This window comes from Branchiostoma lanceolatum, chromosome 16 (genome assembly GCF_035083965.1).
Source record: "Branchiostoma lanceolatum isolate klBraLanc5 chromosome 16, klBraLanc5.hap2, whole genome shotgun sequence".
In the NCBI taxonomy this organism is placed as follows: domain Eukaryota; kingdom Metazoa; phylum Chordata; class Leptocardii; order Amphioxiformes; family Branchiostomatidae; genus Branchiostoma; species Branchiostoma lanceolatum.
This window is the reverse complement of record NC_089737.1, coordinates 15648285-15670598: the sequence shown is the minus strand read 5'-3', so window position 1 is coordinate 15670598 and position 22314 is coordinate 15648285. Positions and strand designations below refer to the sequence as shown.

The 22314-nt window shown below is 41.7% G+C and overlaps 3 protein-coding genes across 5 annotated transcripts; 2 read left to right on the top strand and 1 right to left on the bottom strand.

Moving 5' to 3' along the window:
* Positions 1-1362: 1362 nt before the first annotated feature.
* On the bottom strand, positions 1363-3942 carry LOC136422046 (killer cell lectin-like receptor subfamily B member 1B allele B). Of its 3 annotated transcripts, none has more exons than XM_066409670.1 (4): positions 3640-3942; positions 3376-3402; positions 2526-2694; positions 1363-1572 (listed from the first exon to the last, which is right to left on the bottom strand). In XM_066409670.1, exons 1-4 carry the CDS (start codon positions 3686-3688, stop codon positions 1380-1382), a joined length of 438 nt encoding a protein of 145 aa, XP_066265767.1. In that variant the 5' UTR covers positions 3689-3942; the 3' UTR covers positions 1363-1379. The 3 variants fall into 3 exon arrangements, 2 of the variants coding, with proteins under 2 accessions (XP_066265767.1, XP_066265768.1); XM_066409671.1 differs by lacking the exon at positions 1363-1572 and adding an exon at positions 1618-1881 and having other exon boundaries at positions 3640-3801; XR_010753567.1 differs by lacking the exons at positions 1363-1572; positions 2526-2694 and adding an exon at positions 2793-2840 and having other exon boundaries at positions 3640-3788.
* An 8248-nt stretch (positions 3943-12190) lies between these two features.
* On the top strand, positions 12191-16136 carry LOC136421521 (uncharacterized). Its single transcript, XM_066408847.1, has 7 exons — positions 12191-12221; positions 12906-13154; positions 13445-13570; positions 13811-14410; positions 14518-15333; positions 15714-15944; positions 16132-16136. The coding sequence occupies exons 1-7, from the start codon at positions 12191-12193 to the stop codon at positions 16134-16136; spliced, it is 2058 nt and encodes a 685-aa protein (XP_066264944.1).
* Positions 16137-18827: 2691 nt separating this feature from the next.
* LOC136421520 (uncharacterized) lies at positions 18828-19982 on the top strand. The gene has a single exon (XM_066408846.1). It carries the CDS (start codon positions 18828-18830, stop codon positions 19980-19982), a length of 1155 nt encoding a protein of 384 aa, XP_066264943.1.
* Positions 19983-22314: the final 2332 nt, after the last annotated feature.

The following is a 22314-nucleotide window of genomic DNA, read 5'->3' as shown; positions in this document are numbered from 1 at the left end:
GCCTTTTAATTCTCTCCGTTGACCTTGAAGACATCTGGCCTTTAACCGTTCTTTTAGCACTCTTTAAGAGAATAGGTTCGTAACGTTGCTACAGACATAAGCTGTTTCATCCTGGCATAATTCTACTTTGCACAGATTCCCCAGTTGTGATGGCGTTAGCAGTTTATTGTTAAAGCCTTGTAGTGTCTTCTACAGTATAAGTTTAGCAGCGGATTGCATTAGATATTGCTTATTTGTAACATTGCATGAAGTAGTACGTCATCATTTGAAATGAAAACTTAATGTCAATTAGTGAATTGGAACCAAACCAAAACTACTGGTCAAAAGTAACATGGAAACAGCGTAAAGTAAAATACATCATGTCAAATTTGACATGTTAAAACAATAGAACTAAGTTTAACGTTTTGCTGGGTTATGCAAGCGTTGTTAAAAGCTATCTAGTGAGAGTTGACCCTACTCTACTTGGTGGCAATGAGTTCCACTCTACAGAATAGACCATGTGAAGGTAAACTTCATGTATTTGCTTACAATTGTTGTTTGCTTTTTACTGTTATTACTACTACACAGCGTGCCTAACATAAGCTTCCAGGTAGGCTCGTTGGAAACTGAATGTTGTGCCATCTACTGGTGCTGTATGTGGAGGTAAACACCGTGTATTTGCTTGCAAACAACAGTTCCCTTCTTGTTTACTATCTTATCTGATATCTATATATTGTTACTGAAAACAGCGGAGCTAACATAAGCTTCAAGGCAGGTTTGTTTGAAACGGTACTTTCTCCTAGCCTCTACCAGGCTCTACAAGTCGCTGTAAATAGTAGAAATTGACCAAATAGACGGATAACATGCCAGAGGAGTTAGTCCGCTATAGAAGTTACAGTTTGCGATACTGGACCCTCTATCCTTATCCGACTCTCTAAGCATACTATTCACTCTATTTGGCCAATTTATACTATTTTTCCAGCCATCTGCGGGGCCTGGAAGAGGCTAATTTTCTCCCGTTTTTACGGATCCTTCTTGCAGATGAATGCCTTCTTATCCCCGCAGCTGGTGACGGACCACTTGTAGCCTTTATCCTTCCGTGCGTAGGCGCACGACATGTCGGTGTTGTCGGCCGGTTCGCCCCAGTCCGTGAAGTCGGCCTCACCGAGCGCGTCTCCGTCGGACCATGTCCAAGTGCGCGGGGCGGTGGTTTCTTCGGTCAGACCGACCCAGAAACTCTTCAACTTCTGCCTGAAACAGACGTGTTCAAAACGTTATGAATATCATATTAGTAGAAGTGTTGTCGGCAGGTTCTCCCTAGTCACTGAAGTCGCCCTCGCCAAGCGCGTCGCCGTTGGCCCACGCCCAGACCCGAGGGGTCAGACCCACCCAGAAGCTCTTCAGCTTCTGCCTGATGAAACACAAGTGTTTGAAACGTAATGAATATTAAGCAGAACTCTTAACACATTGGAGGCCGGTTCGCCCCAGTCCGTGAAGTCCCCCTCGCCGAGCGCGTCTCCGTTGGACCATGTCCAGGTGCGCGGGGCGGCGGTTTCTTCGGTCAGACCGACCCAGAAACTCTTCAACTTCTGCCTGAAACACATGTGTTAAAAACGTTATCAGTAACATATATATGGGCTAACCCATTGTAGGTCGGGTCGCCCTTGGACCACGCCCAGGCCCACGGTCAGACCGACCCAGAAACTCTTCAACTTCTGCCTGAAACAAAAGTGTTCAGAACGTTGTAAATATCATATCAGCAGAAGTGCTAACATGTTGTCGGCCGGCTCGCCCCAGTCCGTGAAGTCCCCCTCGCCGAGCGCGTCTCCGTTAGACCATGTCCAGGTGCGCGGGGCGGCGGTTTCTTCGGTCAGGCCGACCCAGAAACTCTTCAGCTTCTGCCTGAAACAGAAGCGTTTACAAGCGTTTAAAAAAGACGTTATTGAAGTGCTAACACATTGTGGGCTCGGTTCTCCCCAGTCCGTGAAGTCGCTTTCGCCCAGAGCGTCGCCGTTGGACCATGTCCAGGTGCAAGGCGCAGTGGTCTTCTCGGTCAGACCGACCCTTAAACTCTTTAGCTTCTGCCTGAAACATATTTGTTCAAAACGTAATGAATATCATACTAGCATGAATCCTAACACAACGTTGGACGAGTCGCCACAGTCTGTGTGAAGTCGTCCACGCTAATCGCGTCGCCGTAAGACCACGCCTAAGTAAGTGCCGAGGGTCGTTTGGCGTCACTGCAGGGTTTTCGGCCCAGAACCCAGCTTTCCCGGGTTCGAGTCCCCTGACGCCACCGATGTTGTGCCCTTCCTCACTCCACCCAGGTGTAAAAATAGGTTATTGTTCTGTGTACGTGGCGAGCAAAACACTTAAAAGCTCAATAGACTAAATATCAAGACGATACACTGACCTATCAAAAGGTGCCTAAAGATAAAACACCAGCCTACTTAAAGAGCTTTCTAAGACGGAGCACCTACTTGCCCAGCAGCTGCTTGAGATGAAACATCTACAAGTTAAACACCCCCTTAAGACGTAACACCTACTTGCTGAGCAGCTGCTTGAGGCGGATCACCTCCGCGGGGTCCCTCATCATGTATAGCTCCGCGCCCTGAGCGGTGCAGAACCGCACGGCGTCCGGGTAGCGGGCAGGTCTGCCGCCGCCGAAGAACCCGAAGCACGCCCCGTTAAACCCCTTGTACCGTCCCGGGCAGGCTGCACACAGGAGTGGAGACAATGGTTAGAACCCGAAACATGCTCCGTTAAATCTCTTGTACCGCCCGGGACAGGCTTGGATACAGGGAACAATGGTTAGAACCCGAAACACGCTCCGTTAAACCCCTTGTACCGTCCCGGGCAGGCTGCACACGGGAGTGGAGGTAATGGTTAAGTACAAATTGATTGATTAATTGGTTGGTTGGTTGGTTGGATGGTTGATTGAAGAGTTATTGGTTGATTGATCAATCGATTGATTGATTTGTTTCTTTGGTTAGATGATTGGTTGGTCGATTTATTTATTGGTTTATTGATTTATTAACTGATTGATTTATTGGTTGGTTAATGGGTTATTGGTTAATTGATCAATAGATTGGTTGGGCACAGGAGTGGGGACAATGGTTAGAACCCGTAACACGCCCCCTTAAACCCCTTGTAGCGCCCGGGGCAGGCTGGGACACAACAGTATGGGGAATGGTTGAAATTTGAATTGATTAATTGATAGGATGACTAGTTGATTGTCCGATTGGTTGATTGATGAGAATGATGATGTTTTTGTCAAAAGACCATAATCAAAGAGTCTTTACCCAAAACTACTTTTTTCTCAATCAACGTGCAAGACGTACATGTTTTTAAAGAAGATTGCATACTGTATATGCTGTAAGAATTCATATGACTCACCTTGTGCACCTACGCTTGTCAGTAGCCCTGGAGGTAAAGACAGTTTTAAAAAGCTGTTTTAGTAAATATTCCATCTTTCTTTAATGCAGAATTACAATTTGCAATACATCGTCATCAGTGAAACAATGAATGGTTCATTAAAACCCTCTGAAACTTACGACAAACTTAGGATTGTATATCAAAGCTCAGCATGCTACTGGTAATTCGTGTGCCATTCAACACCAGAACTAACGTTGACATGTGAAAATAAAGAAATTGTTTTACCTAACATTGCCAGAGCACCCAAACCCAGTGCGAAGAACGTCCGACTCATGATGATGTGGTCTTGTCTCTTTCTAGGCACGATACAAACTTGTTCAGACTAGGCGATTTCCTATGAAAAGAACACAGGGACGATAGCCCGTAATGCTAATGCTTGTCTTTAGCCTGGCAAAGTAACAACGCCTGAGAGAGAGAGAGAGAGAGAGAGAGAGAGAGAGAGAGAGAGAGAGAGAGGGAGAGAGGGAGGGGGAGTGAAAGATATAACATGACAAAGGCACCAAAACAATACTTGATTCCCTTGCCTTGGAGAGAGCTAAAACTATTCCCCGTTTATGTACAGGTATGGTATGGAGATGTCGCTAAATTCCCCAGCGTTCCACTGTCTGAAGTCATGCATAATGAACACAAACTAGCAGCTCGTGCATCACACGGGAGTTCACAGCACGTTCGTACAACCACCGGTCTGTAAGAACATCCTACAGAACGCCACGATGTAATGTAATGTCACCATAGGTCTCCATGAATTATAGATGAGAATCGTTTACAATGGAGTAACAGGTAAGGGAGTAACGTGGCAGAAGATCGTCATGAATAATTAAACTGGGTTATCTTTTACAAAGGGATAAACGGTACGAGTTTTGGGTCAACGACTTTGGCAGGGCTGTAATTTTAACTGGCTATACTTTGAAGTATGTCTGTTAATCATAACAACAATGGATAAGAGCCAGACACTCAAGCTTATTTGTATACAAGAGTTACTATTTTAAACTGACAATTTATTGAATTAGAGACCTATTCTTAGGTACACAAATTATTTGAAAGAACAAAGAGTATGTAGATAGTACAAATCTTCCCCTAAGCAGGATATTTCAGCTTTTCTGCATCCCTTAACTCTCACTCCAGCTACAGCAGACAACGCTGTAACCTCTCAGGCAACAACTTTTAACCGAAATCAAGAAATGACAAAATAATTTGGCAATAGAATTTGGTACATATGGCTGAAGGTCAAGCATAATGGGGAAATGGTCGGACAGAAGATTGGATATGGGAAATAGAAAAGAGACCCTACACCATTTTCTATCCATGAGTTGTTGTTTTTTTGCGTACAAACAGCTTCCAATGCGGCTCCTGGTTATAGCTTGTCCCTGATATATAACTCCCAGTCTTGTTAAAATCTAAGAGGCCTCTTCAACATTTCATAACTACGAATTCCATTCTACAAACATTCCAGGGACGAGCGAACTTTATACACTCCACTTTTTTTCCAGTGGTGCTACCAAAGACCTTACACGGGCTTGGTTTACAAATTTCTTCGTAAAAATAACAAAGATATGTTCACCTGCTAACGTTTCGGTAGTCCTTCTTCACAGGCTACAAAAATTAAACTTCCTTAGAGCAATATGACTGGTTCTACTTCCCACTGTAGGTAGGAGGCAATTACTCTTAGCTGCTGAAGGTAACAGGAGAACTATCGAACGTCGACGGGTGAAGTTCTCCTGGGAGTCCTCGTTGAGTGCAAATAATTATTTAGACCATTGAATTTCCAACCTGGTGAAACTATTCACGGGAAAACAACGAACCTGGGAGGCTAGTCTCATCAACATTTAAGAGAAGGTTACAAAAATCGATCAGATAATGTGGGTCTTGGAGACGCAAAGTTCGTCTCCCGTAAATAGTATAAACTGTTTTCTTAGGGACAACCTTATCATTTTCTTTACCTTTCTGTTGTGTACCTACTAAACTTTGTGTACCTACTAAAATTTATTGAGCAGAATTGGTCCAAAGACAAAATTCTCAGACTCGAGAATCATGGGCTAGAGAAAAAAAGACACTGGGAAACCTACCTGCCACTGCCTCCACACTGGCTTCTTGGACTCGAAGAGTTGAAGGCCTCTGACGGGAATGACGAGATGTCAGGAACGTCACGCCTTTAATGTCCCGTTACGCAACCGGTGGCTGTCTGTAACCAACAGCCAATCATACAACAGGACACTGTAACCTGATATGTTTTAATTACACCTTGAAGTCGTGAAGAGAGGTGGCTACTGCGCAGACTCGGGGCGGGTAAACCTTTTTCAAAGGGTCTCAGACAAGAGTGCTGCCAACAAATCGACTTCGTTTCAAGCAGTTCAGTATTCCCATGGGGTATCACTTGATACTTGACTCAAAACTACAACTTCGGCCTATAGGCTGTTCACCTTCAGATTTACGATGGTAATGGTGAAAGACAATTGCATGGTTGGAGACACGCAAGCTCGTAGGTCATTCAACTCCCCGATGATACTGTAAATGCATAAATGTTCGCGTTGGTTTTATGTTCGCGGTTTTCGCGGTGAACTTTCAGTGCAAACTTAAAACCACCGCGAAACTTTTTGACCACCTATGACTGTAGCACTACTATTGTTTCAAACGCGACCTTAAAACCACCGCGAACACTCCATTTTCTGCCTCCCGCGAAATAAAAAACACGTTAACTTAAATGCATTTACAGTGCTTAGCAGCTGTGTAGTTTCTAAAGTATGGCAAGAACTCGCTCGAAGATACAGTAGTTACAATAGAGATCTTCAGCAAAGCTAGTATGTCTATGGGAAATACACGTTGATATGATCTCCCGGACATCTTTAGATAAAGATTGTTTATGGTAAACAATAAACGAATAAACGAAACGATCTCATGGAAAGCAATAGCACGATTGAAGACACGCCTTGCTCGTCGGTTATTCACTCTTCCAGCTGGGTTTTCCAAAGTATGTCATGAACTAGTTCCATGAAAAAGTAGGTGACCATAGAAAGCTCCAGGAAAGCTAGTATGTCTATGGAAAATACACGTTGATAGCATCTCATGGACGTATCTCAATAAAGTTTGTATATGGTGGACAATAAACGAACAAGGATACGTCAAAAATAATTACTCAAGCAACTGGATAAAATTTGCAAACAATTTCAGACAGCATCCGCTATCTTTTGTCAGTGGCTAAGGAAAGATCTGGCAGAACCAGGTTTTATACAGGGATACTTCCATGGAAAGTAATTGCACGGTTGAAGACTCGTCATTCACTGTTCCAGTTGTGAGGTTTCCAACGTATGTCATGAACTCGTTCGAAGATACTTATACAGAAGAGAGTTTTTTTAGTATCACAATATGTAGCTATCAGTATGTCTATGGATAGCACACCTTATGAAACATCTGTAAAGATATTTTCATGCCAAACAATGGCCAAAAAATAAGTAATCTCTAACCAATAACCAATATTCAGAATAAATAACTGTCGCTCCAATGACGGTATTGTCAGTACATTCTTAAGGCATGCAGTCTGAATGGTTGGGCTCATTTGAATCTTTCATGCTATGTGATTTGGCACCTATGTACATGAATGGCTCCATTATCGTCCACCGGTTGGACAAGATGTCACGCCAAGGACATACCGGCTTTTCCATTCTTTACACATGTCACTTCAAGGTGAAGCTACCCACATAGGAGCTAGTTCGGTTGGATTCATGGATTACTAGAAAATACAAACACCTTGTATCTAAACTGTAATGGTATTTTTGGTACCATTTTGTAGTAGCTGTGGATTTTGGGCGTGTCTTCGTCGTCATTACTACGTATACGTCATTAAACTATAGCCAGAACAAATAATATCGTATCGTGCTTTGCTGGATGATTTCTCCCCATTCAACGCATTCATTCAAGTGTCCAAATGCCCACTCATGCCGTTTGAACGAATGGAAATGTATTTTCGAATTTTGGAGAACTCGTCACCATTGTAATTTGGCGTAGGCTGAGGTTTGCGTTCTACTCAAGTCCCCATTGAAATATATAAATATTGAAATATTATGTGTTATTAATACTATTAACTTAAGTAATATTTAGGAGTTGCCATGTATTATATATTATACTATTGTTGTGCAATAAAATCATGTCATTTTTGTCACATAAGCACTATTTTCTGCTCGAACCAGACTATCAAAACACCAGAAAAAAACTTTTTACTTAAGGTCTCCTCATTTTTCTTGTTTGTTTTGCATAACCGTTAGACTGTCCCAATACGTAGCACACCCTTTTCGTGCAATATTGATTCAGACGTACAAGCTGCGTAAGAACTGATTGTAATATTTCTGGACCTTTCAGTGTACAGGTGCAGTGCCCATCCCCGTTTTATAGCCCTTGTGCCACACGGGCCACTACAGGAGACTGTCATTGGTAGTGTGAATTGATTTTCGCAAACACGGGACTTAAGTGCATTTTCCAGACGTACTCTTTTCCACAACTATGATGCCCGAGGTATTCGTTAAGTTAAAACAAGACCTTTATAGGGGCGATGCTATTTCTATAGCCCTTTGGCCACACAGGCCACTCACTGCATTAGGCGACTAGACCGTTGGTAGTGTGAAGTTTCACAAACATGGAACCGTCCTGTATTGAGTAACTTTTGCAGACGTACGGTGGCCACTAGTAACCTTGTGTTTCCGCTGAAACATCTTGTTACGGTAAGTCATTAAGGTCGGGCAGGCCTGGAAATTAATTATTCAGTGCCTTTCTGTCTGCACGCGTCTGCCAGGGTTGCCTAGCAACGAGACGGCGGAGTTCCTGAAACTCAAAACGCGTGACCTTCACCTTTGACCTTTCAGCCTGGTTTATGTGAATGCTGGGTGTTTCTTTTGTTGATAGAGTATTAATACTAAAGGATGATTCTCTTTTTTCGAATTTACATAGTATTACATATCAGGCAATGTGTCTCACGATACAGACACACACACACACACACACACACACACACACACACACACACACACATACACACAAACACATACATATACCCACCCCCAAAAAATTAGCCCAAGGCAACCAGAAGTCCGGCTGGTAGAGTCTGTTATTAAAGAGGCTATCTTTAGTCCTCCACCCCCCTCCGCAACACATCCAGCTCATAAGTGACAATTGGAACGAGGCGATAGAAAGAGAAGAGGTTACACAGCTACAATATATCATCACATTGCTATACTTAACCTCATTAACATATCTATTCAGAGTTTTGGTATCAAACCTGGTGTTCTCAGTCCTATCCTTAGTCACTGACGGAAGACAGCGGGTGCTGTCTGAAACGTCTGACTGTTTCAAAATCTTATCCAGTTTCTTGAGTAACTATTTTTAGCGTACCTTACTAACTGGATGTCGAACCTTCATCAACGTATCATCACATTGCATCGAAACATCCGATTATTGAACCATCACAAAACATGGGACCACAATTATCTACCCACTCAAGAAGCAGTCATAGATACTTGATATATGTTTCTTCTACGCCACCGAGGTACTGTGGCTAGTAATACCGCTTTTCTATCGCAAGGTCAGAGGGTAAATTCCTGTGGTATTTTCTGGCAACCACTGCATCCCCACCCCACCAACAGAGGTATAGGTGCGGAAAAACACCGTAAACTTCATGTATTAGGCACCAAGGCTGTGTTGGTAAATTCTTTTCTTACCAATCAATGAAAAGCCTTGATTGTACTCTGGTTAATACAAAAAGGCTCTTCTGTGAAGCTTGACACTACTAAGTACTCTTTGTAGAGAACATACTGATTAATGGTGATTATTAGACCTTTAATTGTATTGTCAAATATTTAAGGTCACCGCACTGGCAGCAGAACACATTGAGCTAATCTCTAACAAGTATGCAAGGTATCCTGCTATTTGACTCAAGTAACGCCGCCCACAATATTCCATGTTCAAATCTTCTCAGGGGCAACACCACTCTATCATGTAATACCATGTACGTGTACGTGTGAGTTGTATGTGTACGTGAGAGTGAGGGGGGGGGGGGCACTTGGGTTGTTTGTAGTCAGATGTTTACTCCGCGCAGGTAACTGACCAAAGTTCAGGTCCGGGTAATTTCCAATGACGCCATTCTAAAACTTTTACCGTGACGCCATGTTTGGTGGAATTCGTAGAGTCTTTTACACCGATTTACGAACTTCAACGATACAGATCCTTGTCCGTTACGTCTGTTTATTAAGTCTATCCAAGTTTACAGACGTCAGCTGGTGTACATGTGGTCAAGTCGTCGCCGCGACAGGGCGTCTTTTTGCCTGATGTAGTACTGAGTACCCGACCTGCCAACCTACATTTCAACAGGAAATATAGAATTCATTCGGGTAAGTCTTATTTTCATCCTTACCAACAGGCCTTTATCAGCAAATGGTGACTGTAAGATGTTTTCAGACCATAAAATGGGTCTGTAGTTCATAAATCTCAACTCTGCTAGGTAGATTTGAACTATAAATGTGGTGAGAGGGACAGCATACGATATTCGATAATAAGGCTTTATTTATATCACAGTGTTTCTTCTCGAGTGTGATCTGTGTTTCCTAAGAGGTATTCAACGACTTGACGTATCTACGTCATGCTTAGATCGTGCTACTCCTTTATGTTACCTGTGGCAAAAATCAATGGTGTTATGATATAATGCCCTGGTAAGGTTACCAAAAGACTTGTTTGTTTAAGAGGTCATTTCAGTTGTTTATGATACATACGAATTCACCCTGGAAACTATCATTTCAAGGTAAGGTCTACGTATTATGTCTATTCCATGGAGAAATATTGAACATGTACTACCTACCATGTGACTTTCTGGTTAACGCATTTACTTAACTCTGAAGATGAGACGATTTCATTGTCATGAGTAAAAGTAGAAAAATGCTCCTTGAAAACTTTGTGTAAAACGTTGGAAACAAGGCTATGTACAGAACAATTTTTTTTTCTTATCAAACATGTACTAGGTGGTTTCCCTATAAGTTGATATGGATAAGTAGGCTTTTGTAGCCCCTGGTAACATGTGACGTCATGTTGGGGTCTGGGGAAAGTTTCGCACTGCGCACCTTTAAGAAGGGGATTCCCCACATCCGGGCATTTCTAAATGACGTCATCCCGATAAGGCCGTGTAAAGCTTTGAGACCATTATGCCTGTATCGTTATCAGTGGTAGTAGTGTGCCCTGTGCGGTCGAGTGTTGTGGGAGTTGTAGTATAATAAGGTTATTTTTGTTCGGGGTCTGTTTGAAGGATTGCATTTGCATGTGGGGAGGCGGGTCTTAATGTAAAAAAAACATTACAGACGTACTTGGGTGCTTTTGTTTGCTCTAGGGTTCACTTGAATTCTTGATCGTCTGACAAACAGCTAGGGGTGATCAAAGCTGTTTATGGTTTAGATCATTTTGAAATGACAAAAACCGTATGTACAATCGACGAATTAGGAAATCTGTCAATATATAACTGGAAATTGTCGAGGAATGTTGCCTTCTGCGATTCCCCACAACCGGGTACTTTTAAGATAAGGGCGTGTAGTGATTTGATTATCCCGTGATGACTAGTTTTCCCTATGTAGTCGAGAATTGTGGGAGTTGTAGAAATGTGATACTGTACTGTTCAGGGTCCTCTTGAAGGATTGGATTTGAAAGTGAGGGGGGAGTCGTGTATTTTCGTTTACAGAAAACATAACACTATTTCATATTGTCAAACGTGGTTGTGGTTTCGTAAGATATTTTGGACTACAATACATTTTGTCTTCTGGCTTGGTTGCTAAGTAACATGATTTTGGGGTCTATGGAAAATTTGGTACTGCTCACCACAGAACGGGATTCACCACATCCGGGCATTTCCAAATGACGTCAGCCCTATAGAATTTGTCATGTTTTGACTTTACCATTACCATTAACCTTTACTGAAAAGTTGAGGATTGTAGGAGTTGTAGGAATGCAATAGTTGCCTCGGCTCTGCTTGGAGGATTGATTTTTATGTTGAGAGGGAGGCGTGTATTCTTGTTTGCGCAAGGGTTCACTTGAACTGTTGATTGTGCTTGGGGTGACTGAAGGTTTTGAGTTGAATGATTTAGAACTGTCTTTATAATTAGTAGATCAAACAATGAGTGAATTTATCCTTGATTTTTTTTAAATGTAACTTTCGTTCTGCGTTTCCTCAGATCCAGGTATTTCTAACTGCCGTAATCCCCATGAATTGTTTAATGCTGTATACAAGTTTATCAAGTGGAGTCGAGGATTGTGTGGGTTTTGAATATTGTAATATTTGTTTGGGCTTGGCTTGGAGGATTGCATTTGGATGTTGAAGGTTGTGTACATTTTGTTTGCACAATGGTTCACTTGAATTATTGATTGTCTAACATGCAACTGAGGGGGTCAAGGCTTTGTTGTTTCTATATTAGATATTGGCAAATATAGACTCTTCTTTATCCATACCTCCCTCATACCTCCCTTATTGCTCTTATCAATTGGTTTATGCACTTTGATATCGACGTCTTTGTGTTCTGTATGTCTCTGTTTGTAAACAAAGATAAGCATTCGATAAATTCATTCTGTTAAAAAAAACATAAACAAACATGGTCTAGACACAACTGTTCATAGATTAGGGGGCTTCACCTTCGTCCACATTTACTGGATGATTGACCGATTGCCAATTATGCACATAAGCTGAACTATCTTGCTAGGATAGGAATTGATAAAAAAACTTACTGTTTTTGTCCAGTTGAGTCCCTGCTAACCCACCATGGCTGAGGACGGACAGGGCAGTCACACTGGTAATGTTTTTTGCTTATTTGGATTCCTCACGTAGTAACACATTTACTTATTGCCGTTCCATACAACAAAGTACAAAGCAGTTTCAAAATGATGATATATCAACATCTCGTTTTATCCTATGTCATCATCATCACCCACTGGTTTCTGCATTTGCAATCGCAGCTCTTTCAATATCTTCCTTCACTTCACTTGCATGAAGTTATATCCACATGATAATCTCGACGTCATATAACAACATTGTTATGGAATCATAGTCATGTGAATAAATTCCAAAAGCATCAATGTATGAAAATCTCGGATAATGCCAATCCACAATGTTCACAGTATTGTTTGAATCCATCAGATCACAGTAGTCAATCTGACTTTAACCAAAATAATTCCCAACAGGTGTAGCATATCCATATACCGATGGAAAAATATGACCATAACGAATACATTCAAATAGAATCATCACAAAAGTATACTCTAAGATGCGCAGAGCACAGTGCCACGGATGTTACAAATGTAGGGAGAGACCTTGGGTTCTAGGTCGGATTGGTTAAAACCCGTGCGTTGAGAACTGTAGAAAAACACAAAAGCATTGTTGTCATCGCCAAAGTGGAATGCAATGATATGTTAATCAAAGATCGATTCATGTTCGACCCAGTCCATCTCGTAAAGGAATATTGTCATGCATTTTCCAGTTGACGTTCAGGAATATTTTGACAAAGTCATCCGGAAAGTCAGTCACAAGTGGGACGACCTTGCCCGGAAGCTGGGGTTCCACGAGAACGAGATAAAAGTAATTGAGACATTAAAGCCTGATCAGGACCGCAGGTGCAGGGAAATGCTGCATAGATGGAGGAACAGGAACGGAAGTGAAGCTACCCTACAGGTTCTGCAGCAGGCTCTCATCGACATTGGTGAACGACTGACAGCAGAAAGTTTAGAAGGTACGTTTATCATCTGCGTAATCATTGTCATTAAAGCGTCGTGTTCCTAGAAATATCGGACTGTTATTGTCATAACATACGAGCGTTCATGCCAACAGTTTTGCTTTGAGATTCCAACTCTTGTTGTATCTGCCCCATGGCAAAGCCATCTGTCTCTATTTCTAGAAAAGATAAAGTTTAGTCAGATCAATTCTCCATTGGTGTTGCTATTGACATGCATGAATTTATTCCATTCTTTACTCCAAACATGTATTATTCTTGTATGATAATTGTATTGTTGATTAATACAGCGGTGTGTACGTCACAATCATCAGAAGGGAAGCACAAAAGAGACCGGGAACCCCAAGATCCTGTAAAAGCATCCAAGAAACTGAGGACTGAGTCCGATGCTGAAGATGGAGAATCCTCGATAGAAGGTATCATTTATCCATCCATACAAATCGCCATGGTGGTAACATAGTATAGTATGGTCCAGTGAATTTGAAATCATCTTATCCTGAAGTTTCCGTATCTTTAGTAGCATATGTATATTGTATATGGTCAGTGATAAATGTAGATGTATATACTTATCAACAATACCTTGTTATCATATGTCTGCAGTGATGACTGTGCCCTTTGTAATTCAAGGAATAACGTTCATGATTTTCCACACTCAGGTGACAAAACCGTTACTTGTGAACAGCATGATGAGTCAACCGCACGCGAAGATGAAAGAAACAACAAATTTTACAAGTTCGTCGAGAGGAGTGAGAAAATTTTCCACGACGAGGTGCTTCGAGATCCAGAGAAATTTTCCTTAGCTGTAAACGCGTTTAAGCGTCATGCCGACATAGTCTTGGGTACGGACGAATCTAGCGCGGACGACTCCGACGTACAGAAACTTTCGAAGAGGGCAAAATTGACAATCAGAAGAAAAATCAACGGTGAGATAGCACGGGTAGATGACCTGCTTTTTGCAGACGACGATACTATACGTGATACAATAACGTACGATCGGCTGACAAGAAGTTTTCAACTTTATGAGACCACCCTTGTAAAAGCTAGGCGCGGCTGTGTTCTCTGCTATCTAGAGTTCGATGATGACACTTGCTACAAAACATTCTTTCGAGCTTACAGCGACGGACGTTTGTCGGAAACCCTGACCAGGGAACTGATCACAGACGACATGAGGGCAGCAGAAGGGGAGGATCTGTACGTACACGTCACACTGATGGGTGCGGATGAGGAATGTCAGGAGGATAGCCTCTCAGACGAAGGTAAGGTTCATCTTCCGTAACATTTCAGCCCAATTTTGACTTTCTGCCAACAAAACAAGTTATACTATTTGTCTGTATGGTGCTAAATTTTCTACATATTTCCACAGAAGAACCGAGAGGTCCTACAAAAGGAAGACAGGTGGGAAGTACTACATCCGGGTTTCCAGATGTCTTCATCAAACACGAACCCTTGTCCCCAGTAAAGGTGGAACCACCAGAAGACCTTCCGTCCTGCAGTTACTCGACAGACCCAGAGGACACCAAACCAACTTCCAGCGTTTCATCATTAATATCACAGCAGCCATTCAGTATCAAAACCGAACTCATAAATAAACGGCCTCCATTCGACTTTCAAAAAATGCGCCTCTTTGTCAAATCAGAACCTCACTTCCATGTGAAAAGAGAAGGATATCAGCATGGTCACGTGATGTCAGATCAGCACAGCGCAACAAGAATGGACCCACACATTAAAACAGAGCCGCGTCACAGAGTTAAAGAAGAACAACCCACTCTGACGACTCATCATCATCATCATATAAAAACAGAGCCTCGCCACAGAACTGAAGAATCCCGTCATACGTCAAAACAAACAGAGACATTTCATGTATTGAAGACAGAAGAGCATTACAAAATGGGCACAGAACACCAAATGGGAACAGAACACCACATGGGTACAGAACACCACATGGGCACAGAACACCACATGTACAAAGAACACCACATGTGCACAGAACACCACACGGGCACAGAACACCACGTGGGCACAGAACACCAGATGGACACAGAACACCACCCATCCATGATCACGATATCAAACAAGGACGGCGCCCAGATGGAGACAGAGACAGGTGCCGATGCTGGGGTCCAACAAGAGCAGACAGATCTGATGCAGGCACAGCAACATGAGGAGCTCTTCTGTTATCGTAAGTACGCCTTTATTCCTTCATTTTGTTGTCATTTGTAGTGATTACATTATCACAATTGTGTCCCTGAATTGGACTGATCAGCCACGCCCGCACCCACAATGGCAACTGAAGTCGAGGTCTTCATTGACAACGATGGACGAACATCATAATCATCATCACATTTTCACATCAAGTTTTATTTCCATATAGACATTGTCAACGATGTGTTTTTCGTTATGTATTTTGACTTCATTAATGCCCAGCGACGCACATGAGTGATTGTAGGGTAAGCCGTCATTCCAGCAAACAAATTTGCATTAAATGGAGTAACAGGTTGATCATAATACTTTGGATTCAGTTTTGTGATGTTTCTGCTTTTGTAACGTTTTCCCATCCAGACTGCTACTACCAGCTGATGGTACTAGCCAACAGACTAGGTCCCTCCTGGACATGGCTGGCCTTACAGCTGGGACTCACCAGTACAGACGTGGAGAGGATCAGCAGCACCTATCACCCCAGCTGGCAGGCACACTGGTGTCTGTGGGAGTGGGTACAGAGGGAACTGTGGGGAGCAACAGTGGACGCTGTGTTGGTGGGACTGAGAGCAGCTGGTCTGCACCAGATAGCAGGTAACATGATTATGCAGTTAGTATCCGATGTATGGATTATTGTCAGGGTCCATTTATGTGCAGTTTGTATATGCATTTATAACTTTAAGTTGTTTCTTTCAACTCGTGAGATCGACTTCTAGATTATTTTGAGCATATTACATGATAATATGAGACCATCGTAACCATCATCTCTGCAATTTCTCAGATTAAAGGTATTACAAAATTTCATTCACAGATGAGTTGGAGACCGGTGCACTGTTCCAGAATGATGTGGGCGATGGGTCATGGGGGTCAGACTGGAAAGGTCAGGGTGATAAAGGTGACGGGTCAAGTTCAGATGGAGACTCTGATGACGGTGAGATTACCTTCATTGTGTTCTTTTGTCAGTTTTTCTTTCACAAAGAGGCTTCGAAAATAATGATTTCCCTTTTTCATATGTGGAACAAAGACCTGTACTAATGTGCACTGTTGTCGGTATCTGTAATTCCTTTAGTAAAAGCTTTGATTTGTTTCCCCAGACGGAGACTCTGGCGGTGTAGCACGTAAAGCCACGTCACGTCCTAGTACAACATTTGGTAAGTGCCTGATGGCTTCCCTAAAGCATCTAATAAATGCTAGAATCGTGAAGGTATGGTCTATAGTGACCAGTCAGTACCAAATTTGATATCATGTGATGATGATGACCATATCAATCAAAGAAAAGATATGTTATTTCCATATTTTTGTCATATCTTTTTCATGATCAAGTTGACTGTTTCTGTTTCATAGCTTTTCAGTTACTTATGTCAGTTTGATTGTCGATCCCTTGACTTCACAGGGGAGGGCCAATCCAATGACAGGTTACCAGACGACACTGACGGAGAGACATCGGCATTTGGACCAGGTGGTAGCCATAGTAACATGGAGGAGAGGGAAGTTTCTCATGATGATGGAGTGTCATCTCTATATTCGGGTAAATTCAACTATGGATCAGTTGCACTAATGGATCATTCACACGTTTTTGATGATCAATGCATTCTGAAGGCGGACATAACATCCAACACATAACAAAATAACTAGAACTACGTACAATAGAATATACAGTTGTCAATATAAGGTTTGTGTTTTAGAACATTAGGAATTTTTTCATGTCATCTTATACATAAAGTTCACTTTATTCCAGCAGCACACAGCAGCACAGACAGTCCTTCCATGTATCCAACTGGTGAAGACGCCTTGGCCTGGCATGACTGTCTCCAGGACTTCTTCAAGACTGATGAAGACATGACAAGGGTTATCCAGGAGAGCTGGCCAAGTAACTTACTTGTTAAACACCTCATCAGGGACAGGTTTTTCCACTCTTACTTATGTGAATACTGGAAACAGCATCAACGCTTCCCTGAAACATTATCAGAGTTTATAGAATTTGTAGCCAAAGTGTGTGCAAGAAAGTTTTCTTCCCAAGATTATGTGAGCGAGAAAGAATTTGAGTCTGCCTATGAAAGCCTTTGCATTGTTTTGGGAAAAACAGCCTATGAGAATTTATCAAACAACCATCATTGTCTTGTGCATCATAGTCAGCTGGAATGGGATGATATCCTTCAGTCTAGCTTAGGTCTGCTACAGCCCATATCTGAGGATCATGACGACACTGGCTCTTTCCAGTTTGTACATGACAGCATACGACAATTTCTCATTGCACAGTGGGTTGTTCACTTCATTACAAAAACTGCAGAGGGAGGACAACAGCTGAGAGATTTTGTGAAGAAATCAGCTACTCTTCCTCTCAGTTGTTACTGCGTTGCCCATTTGCTGGACCAATCTGACAGCCATAGAGTCCACCTGATTCAGTTTGTGAACTTGCTCATTCGGTCAAGTGCAGAACTTGGGACATTCGATCACATAGTGCATGTGGTAACTACAACTGTTGAATCGAAGCAAGTAGATTTGCTGACATCATTCCTAGAAACCTTGTTACCAGAGAAAACGTTTGATTTATTTTCTTACCCAGAAATATCTTTCCTTGGCCTCCACAGCCTGAGAAGTTTCTTATCCAAGACATCAATCGTTACCGAGATAAAGCTCCCAAATACGATGACATGTAAAGACTTTCTCGGCATGTATCCATTCAGCAAACGTGGGTCTCCCGAAGATGTCAGTCATTACCAACAAATCCATTGTTTAAGTTATTTGCCTTTATTCACAGCTGAGTCAAAATGTGCAGATAGTCTTTACTTCAAAAGTAATGACAATGCCTTGCAAGTTGAAGATATTCACATGTACCTCTTGCACTGCCCCTCACTGCAAACACTTAGAGTTCAAAAGAAAGGAATGAATATCAAAACCTTTTCGAAGATCGCTCCGTCTATGCTATTTACTAAATCAGTCACCTCATTGGAAGTTCGTGGCGAAAGGATATGGCCACCAGATGAACTAAAAGGCAACGTAACAAGATGCATTTCATCATGTAAAAACTTGAAGATTTTGAAACTTCCTTTTTTGCATATAACTGCGCTACCTGCCTTTCAACTACTGGAGGAGATAGATCTCAGTCACAATTTCATTGACGATGACGCGGTGCCCTTCGTTGCTAGAGGTCTTGCTTCTTATCATAACCTGAAAAAGGTTAACCTTAGTTATAATTGGCTGGCTGTCATGACAGAACCATTACTCCCACTCCTAAATTTGGAGGAATTGAATCTTTGTCATAATTCTATTAGTGATAAGACAGTGCCTAGTCTTGTAGTCGGTCTTGGTTCGTGTCTGCACCTGAAGAAGGTGGACCTTAGTTATAACAAGTTGTCTGACAGAGGAGACTTCTTACCTGCCCTCCCCAACCTGGAGGAGATAAAGCTCAATGGCAATGACATTAATGATAAAGCGTTAACTGATCTTGCTAAAGGTATATCTTCGTGTGAGAACATGAAAACTGTGCATCTCACGAAAAATAAAATATCAAATAAGGGAGCGTTCCTTTTGCTGCTACAAGATCAATGCAAACGTGTACAGGTGGAGACGGTTGGGAACAACATCAGTGACGATCTTGTGTCCCTCCTCTCCAACAGACAGAACGCCAAGCAGACAGCAAAACTATTTCTCATGCCAGGGGAATACACTTCAAGAAAGGTTTCTCCTCTACCTTTTACTGCCGTCAACCTTCTACTGCAGTTCCTCCCACAGCTTCCCAACCTGCAGGAGTTAGCACTTTGTGTTAGCTATCAGGGGGAGGAGGAGGATGAACTCACAGACCAACTGTATGAGGTGCAACCTCCATTGAAGACACTTAAGCTAAGGTTAAGGGACTGGCCATTTGACAATATGACGAGACTGTTGACGCTAATCTTGCAACAGTTCCCTCTGTTGGAAGTAATAGATCTCAGTGGCAATGACATAAATGACGAGGTAGTGCCTGCTCTTGCCCAAAGCCTTGGGTCATGTCAGAACCTGAAGAAGGTGGACCTTAGTCATAATGACTTGTCTGAGAGGGGAGACTTCTTACCTCCCCTCCCCAACTTGGAGGAGATAGATCTCAGTCATAATGCCATTAGTGATGAGGCAGTGCCTTGTCTTCTTAAAGGTCTTGGTTTATGTCAGAAACTGAAGAAGGTGAACCTTAGCGATAACAAGTTGTCTGATGTTGGAGAACTGATAGCGGCCTTTATCAACCTTCCCATCCTGACACGTGTAGATATTGAGTACAATTCCATCAGCGACGAGTCCCTCCCCGCCATAGCTGCATGGCTGACGGTTAGGCCATGTGTGGAGGAAGTCGGCCTGCTTGGTAACAGGTTCAGTGCTGAAGGGGTCAGAGATTTTGTGAGAACCATGAAGGGAAAGGCTTACCAATGGTTTGTGAATGACGGACTCCTGTATGACGGCAGCCAGGCTGATGTTGATGAGTCTGTGGAATCAGGTGGGGAGGATGTGCGCAGGGAGGAACAGCAGTGGGAGAGGTTGAGGAGGTGCATATTTCGGATAGATGTGAAGGTCGGACGGCTGACAGTTTGGATTGAACACAGATCAAATAGTGCACAGTATCACAGTATTACCCTAGACCTAGGTCGTCCATTTTCCTAATTGTTCGTGATCATTGATAGATAGCGTACCTCGGATTGCCTCCCTCCATTTTCCTCCAGCGTGTCTGTTTGTTTGTAGAACTAATGTTTATAGGAATGCCTTTAAGTTGTAGAATTCGCCATCCATCCATGCGTATCCGCTCAAGAGAAAAAAAACTAATGTTTTCACACCAAAAGTCATCATTAAGGCATTGTAAATATTCCACCTCACCCATCCCAACAATTTAATGTTAGATTTCCATTGGCTCCACAGCTCGTTGCAATAAAACGTTCTATCAAGAACTGTCGTTAGATGTGATGACTGTGAGGGTCGGGCAACTGACAGTTCGGAATACTCAGATAAAAATAACACACAGCTAGTATCACCCTAGGTTTCCCTTTTTCCCCTCATCGTTCGTGATCATTCATTTTTATATAGAACCTGAGATCCATTTTGTAGGACTGATGTTTGCAGGAATATCTTTAAGTTGCAGAATCCCCCCTGCCATGCATGTCCATTCAAGAGAACGAACACGTTGTGTATTTACGAGTGTCACACAAGCAAGTCATTGTCCTGACGGCATGAGACACTGAAGGAATTTCAAATGTCATGTTTTGTCATGTTAATGTCACTTAGAATTGTCTAATTTGTTTATCCCTCTTCATCCCTCCCGCCAAGCTGATATTAGATCCATGTCCATTGATGACGAGATCATTGTAATCATAGCATTTGTGTTGTGCCAGTTTAAAACACGGCGTTATTTGTAACTTTGCCAGACTGACTTTTAAATTTGTACGCTGTCAGAGCTTAAACATTGTCCGTAGTGCCTAAATGGAGCGGAATGTGCTTCCTTCACTGAAGGGAAATATATTGCTTTTGCTACGTTTCTTCTCCCTCTTTTTCTTCTCCAAATAAATAATTGGCTGGACAAGACCTGACGACTTTCACTATTGTTACTGGTAAAGTAGCAGACATCAGGTTGTGTGAGAGGGTTGGTCTCCATATATAGGGATATGTGTTTGATTAAGGATAAACGGAGCTGCGCTGGTAATTCGTTAGGCTAGACCATGTGAAGGTAAAATTTATAAGTTTGCTTGCAAATCCTACCTTTTTAGTATTCTTTGCATCTTGTACTGTGTATGAAATGTGTATGACAAACTTTAGTTAAAGATGATTAGATTGTGTACATTTCCTTTTTACGACTGTGGCTATTAAAGCAATTGTTCAACGATGGTTTATGGTATTAACATTTTAGAAACTTTGGAAAACACTTTAGAGTCTGATACTGTCAAAGTTTACTTGAAACCGATCAAAGACTGTTCTACTATCTATATTGTATTGGAAACAAATCGCACATATTTTCATAGAAGATTAGTTAAAGATGCATTTCATTGTAATGTACATACCTCCTCAATTACCATCGTGTACGTTTAGTACAGAAGTGAAATAAAGTTTATATTTCCGTTACTCCATGTGCGTATTTCAAGTGATTCCATCGATGAACTATAATTGTCTAAAAAATTTTACCCGTCACTTAAATACTAAAAGATGATAGCAAAACGCTTTCATTTAAGAGAAACAAATTCGTGTATAACACATTATTCATTAATACTAAATATGGAAATAAATTCATCCAATGTGTTAGATATTTGTTTCAGATAGATGAAAATTTGAATTTGTCCTCATGTGACACATAATTGATCATAATTAAGACGGTGTCTAGGGTTGTACCTTATTTGCATGATTATGAAGAAAAATGCGACCATAATATTTCCATAGTTATGATAAATTCATTCAGATAGTCACGTTTAATGAATATTTCATTGTTGTAGTTGCACATTTCCATACGTACTCACATGTACATAACAACATTTGTTGACATCGTTTGGAAATTTCCGCAAGTGTACATTAGTTAGCTGTATACATACATACAAATATATAAATATCAATAGTATAAACGTATAAAGAGTACATAGGTAATCGTGAAAATCCTAACAAGACATTTCATTTGTAATGCCCAGTTTTACTCAAAACTTGTCCGATATATTTCCGATATTCCCAAAAACATATCCATATCATTTTCCAGAAAGATATACAACACCAATGCAAAAGGCAATACAATGAAACATGACTTTACACATCACCACTTCTGCTCTAAATTTCTATCATTTTGTCCAATTCGAACATTTCTGTACAATTTGTTCGCCAACGTGTCACGTGATGGATAATCCACCATCAACCGAATGGAATATTGCAAATATTACAAAACTTCTGTATCGGAATTATTCAAATCTACATCCATTTTAAAACGATGTATAAGATAATTTGTGAAAACTGGTACCAAGTCTTATAT

Bases quoted from the DNA above. Each gene is read 5' to 3' on its own strand.
- LOC136422046 (XM_066409670.1), bottom strand. From the start codon at position 3,688: ATGAGTCGGACGTTCTTCGCACTGGGTTTGGGTGCTCTGGCAATGTTA. The intron at 3,403-3,639 runs GTAAAACAATTT...CTTTACCTCCAG, and splicing joins GGGTGCTCTGGCAATGTTAG to GGCTACTGACAAGCGTAGGT. The intron at 2,695-3,375 runs GTGAGTCATATG...TCCTGTGTGCAG, and splicing joins GACAAGCGTAGGTGCACAAG to CCTGCCCGGGACGGTACAAG.
- LOC136421521 (XM_066408847.1), top strand. From the start codon at position 12,191: ATGGCTGAGGACGGACAGGGCAGTCACACTG. The intron at 13,155-13,444 runs GTACGTTTATCA...TGATTAATACAG, and splicing joins GACAGCAGAAAGTTTAGAAG to CGGTGTGTACGTCACAATCA. The intron at 15,334-15,713 runs GTAAGTACGCCT...TTTCCCATCCAG, and splicing joins TGAGGAGCTCTTCTGTTATC to ACTGCTACTACCAGCTGATG.
- LOC136421520 (XM_066408846.1), top strand. From the start codon at position 18,828: ATGAAAACTGTGCATCTCACGAAAAATAAAATATCAAATAAGGGAGCG.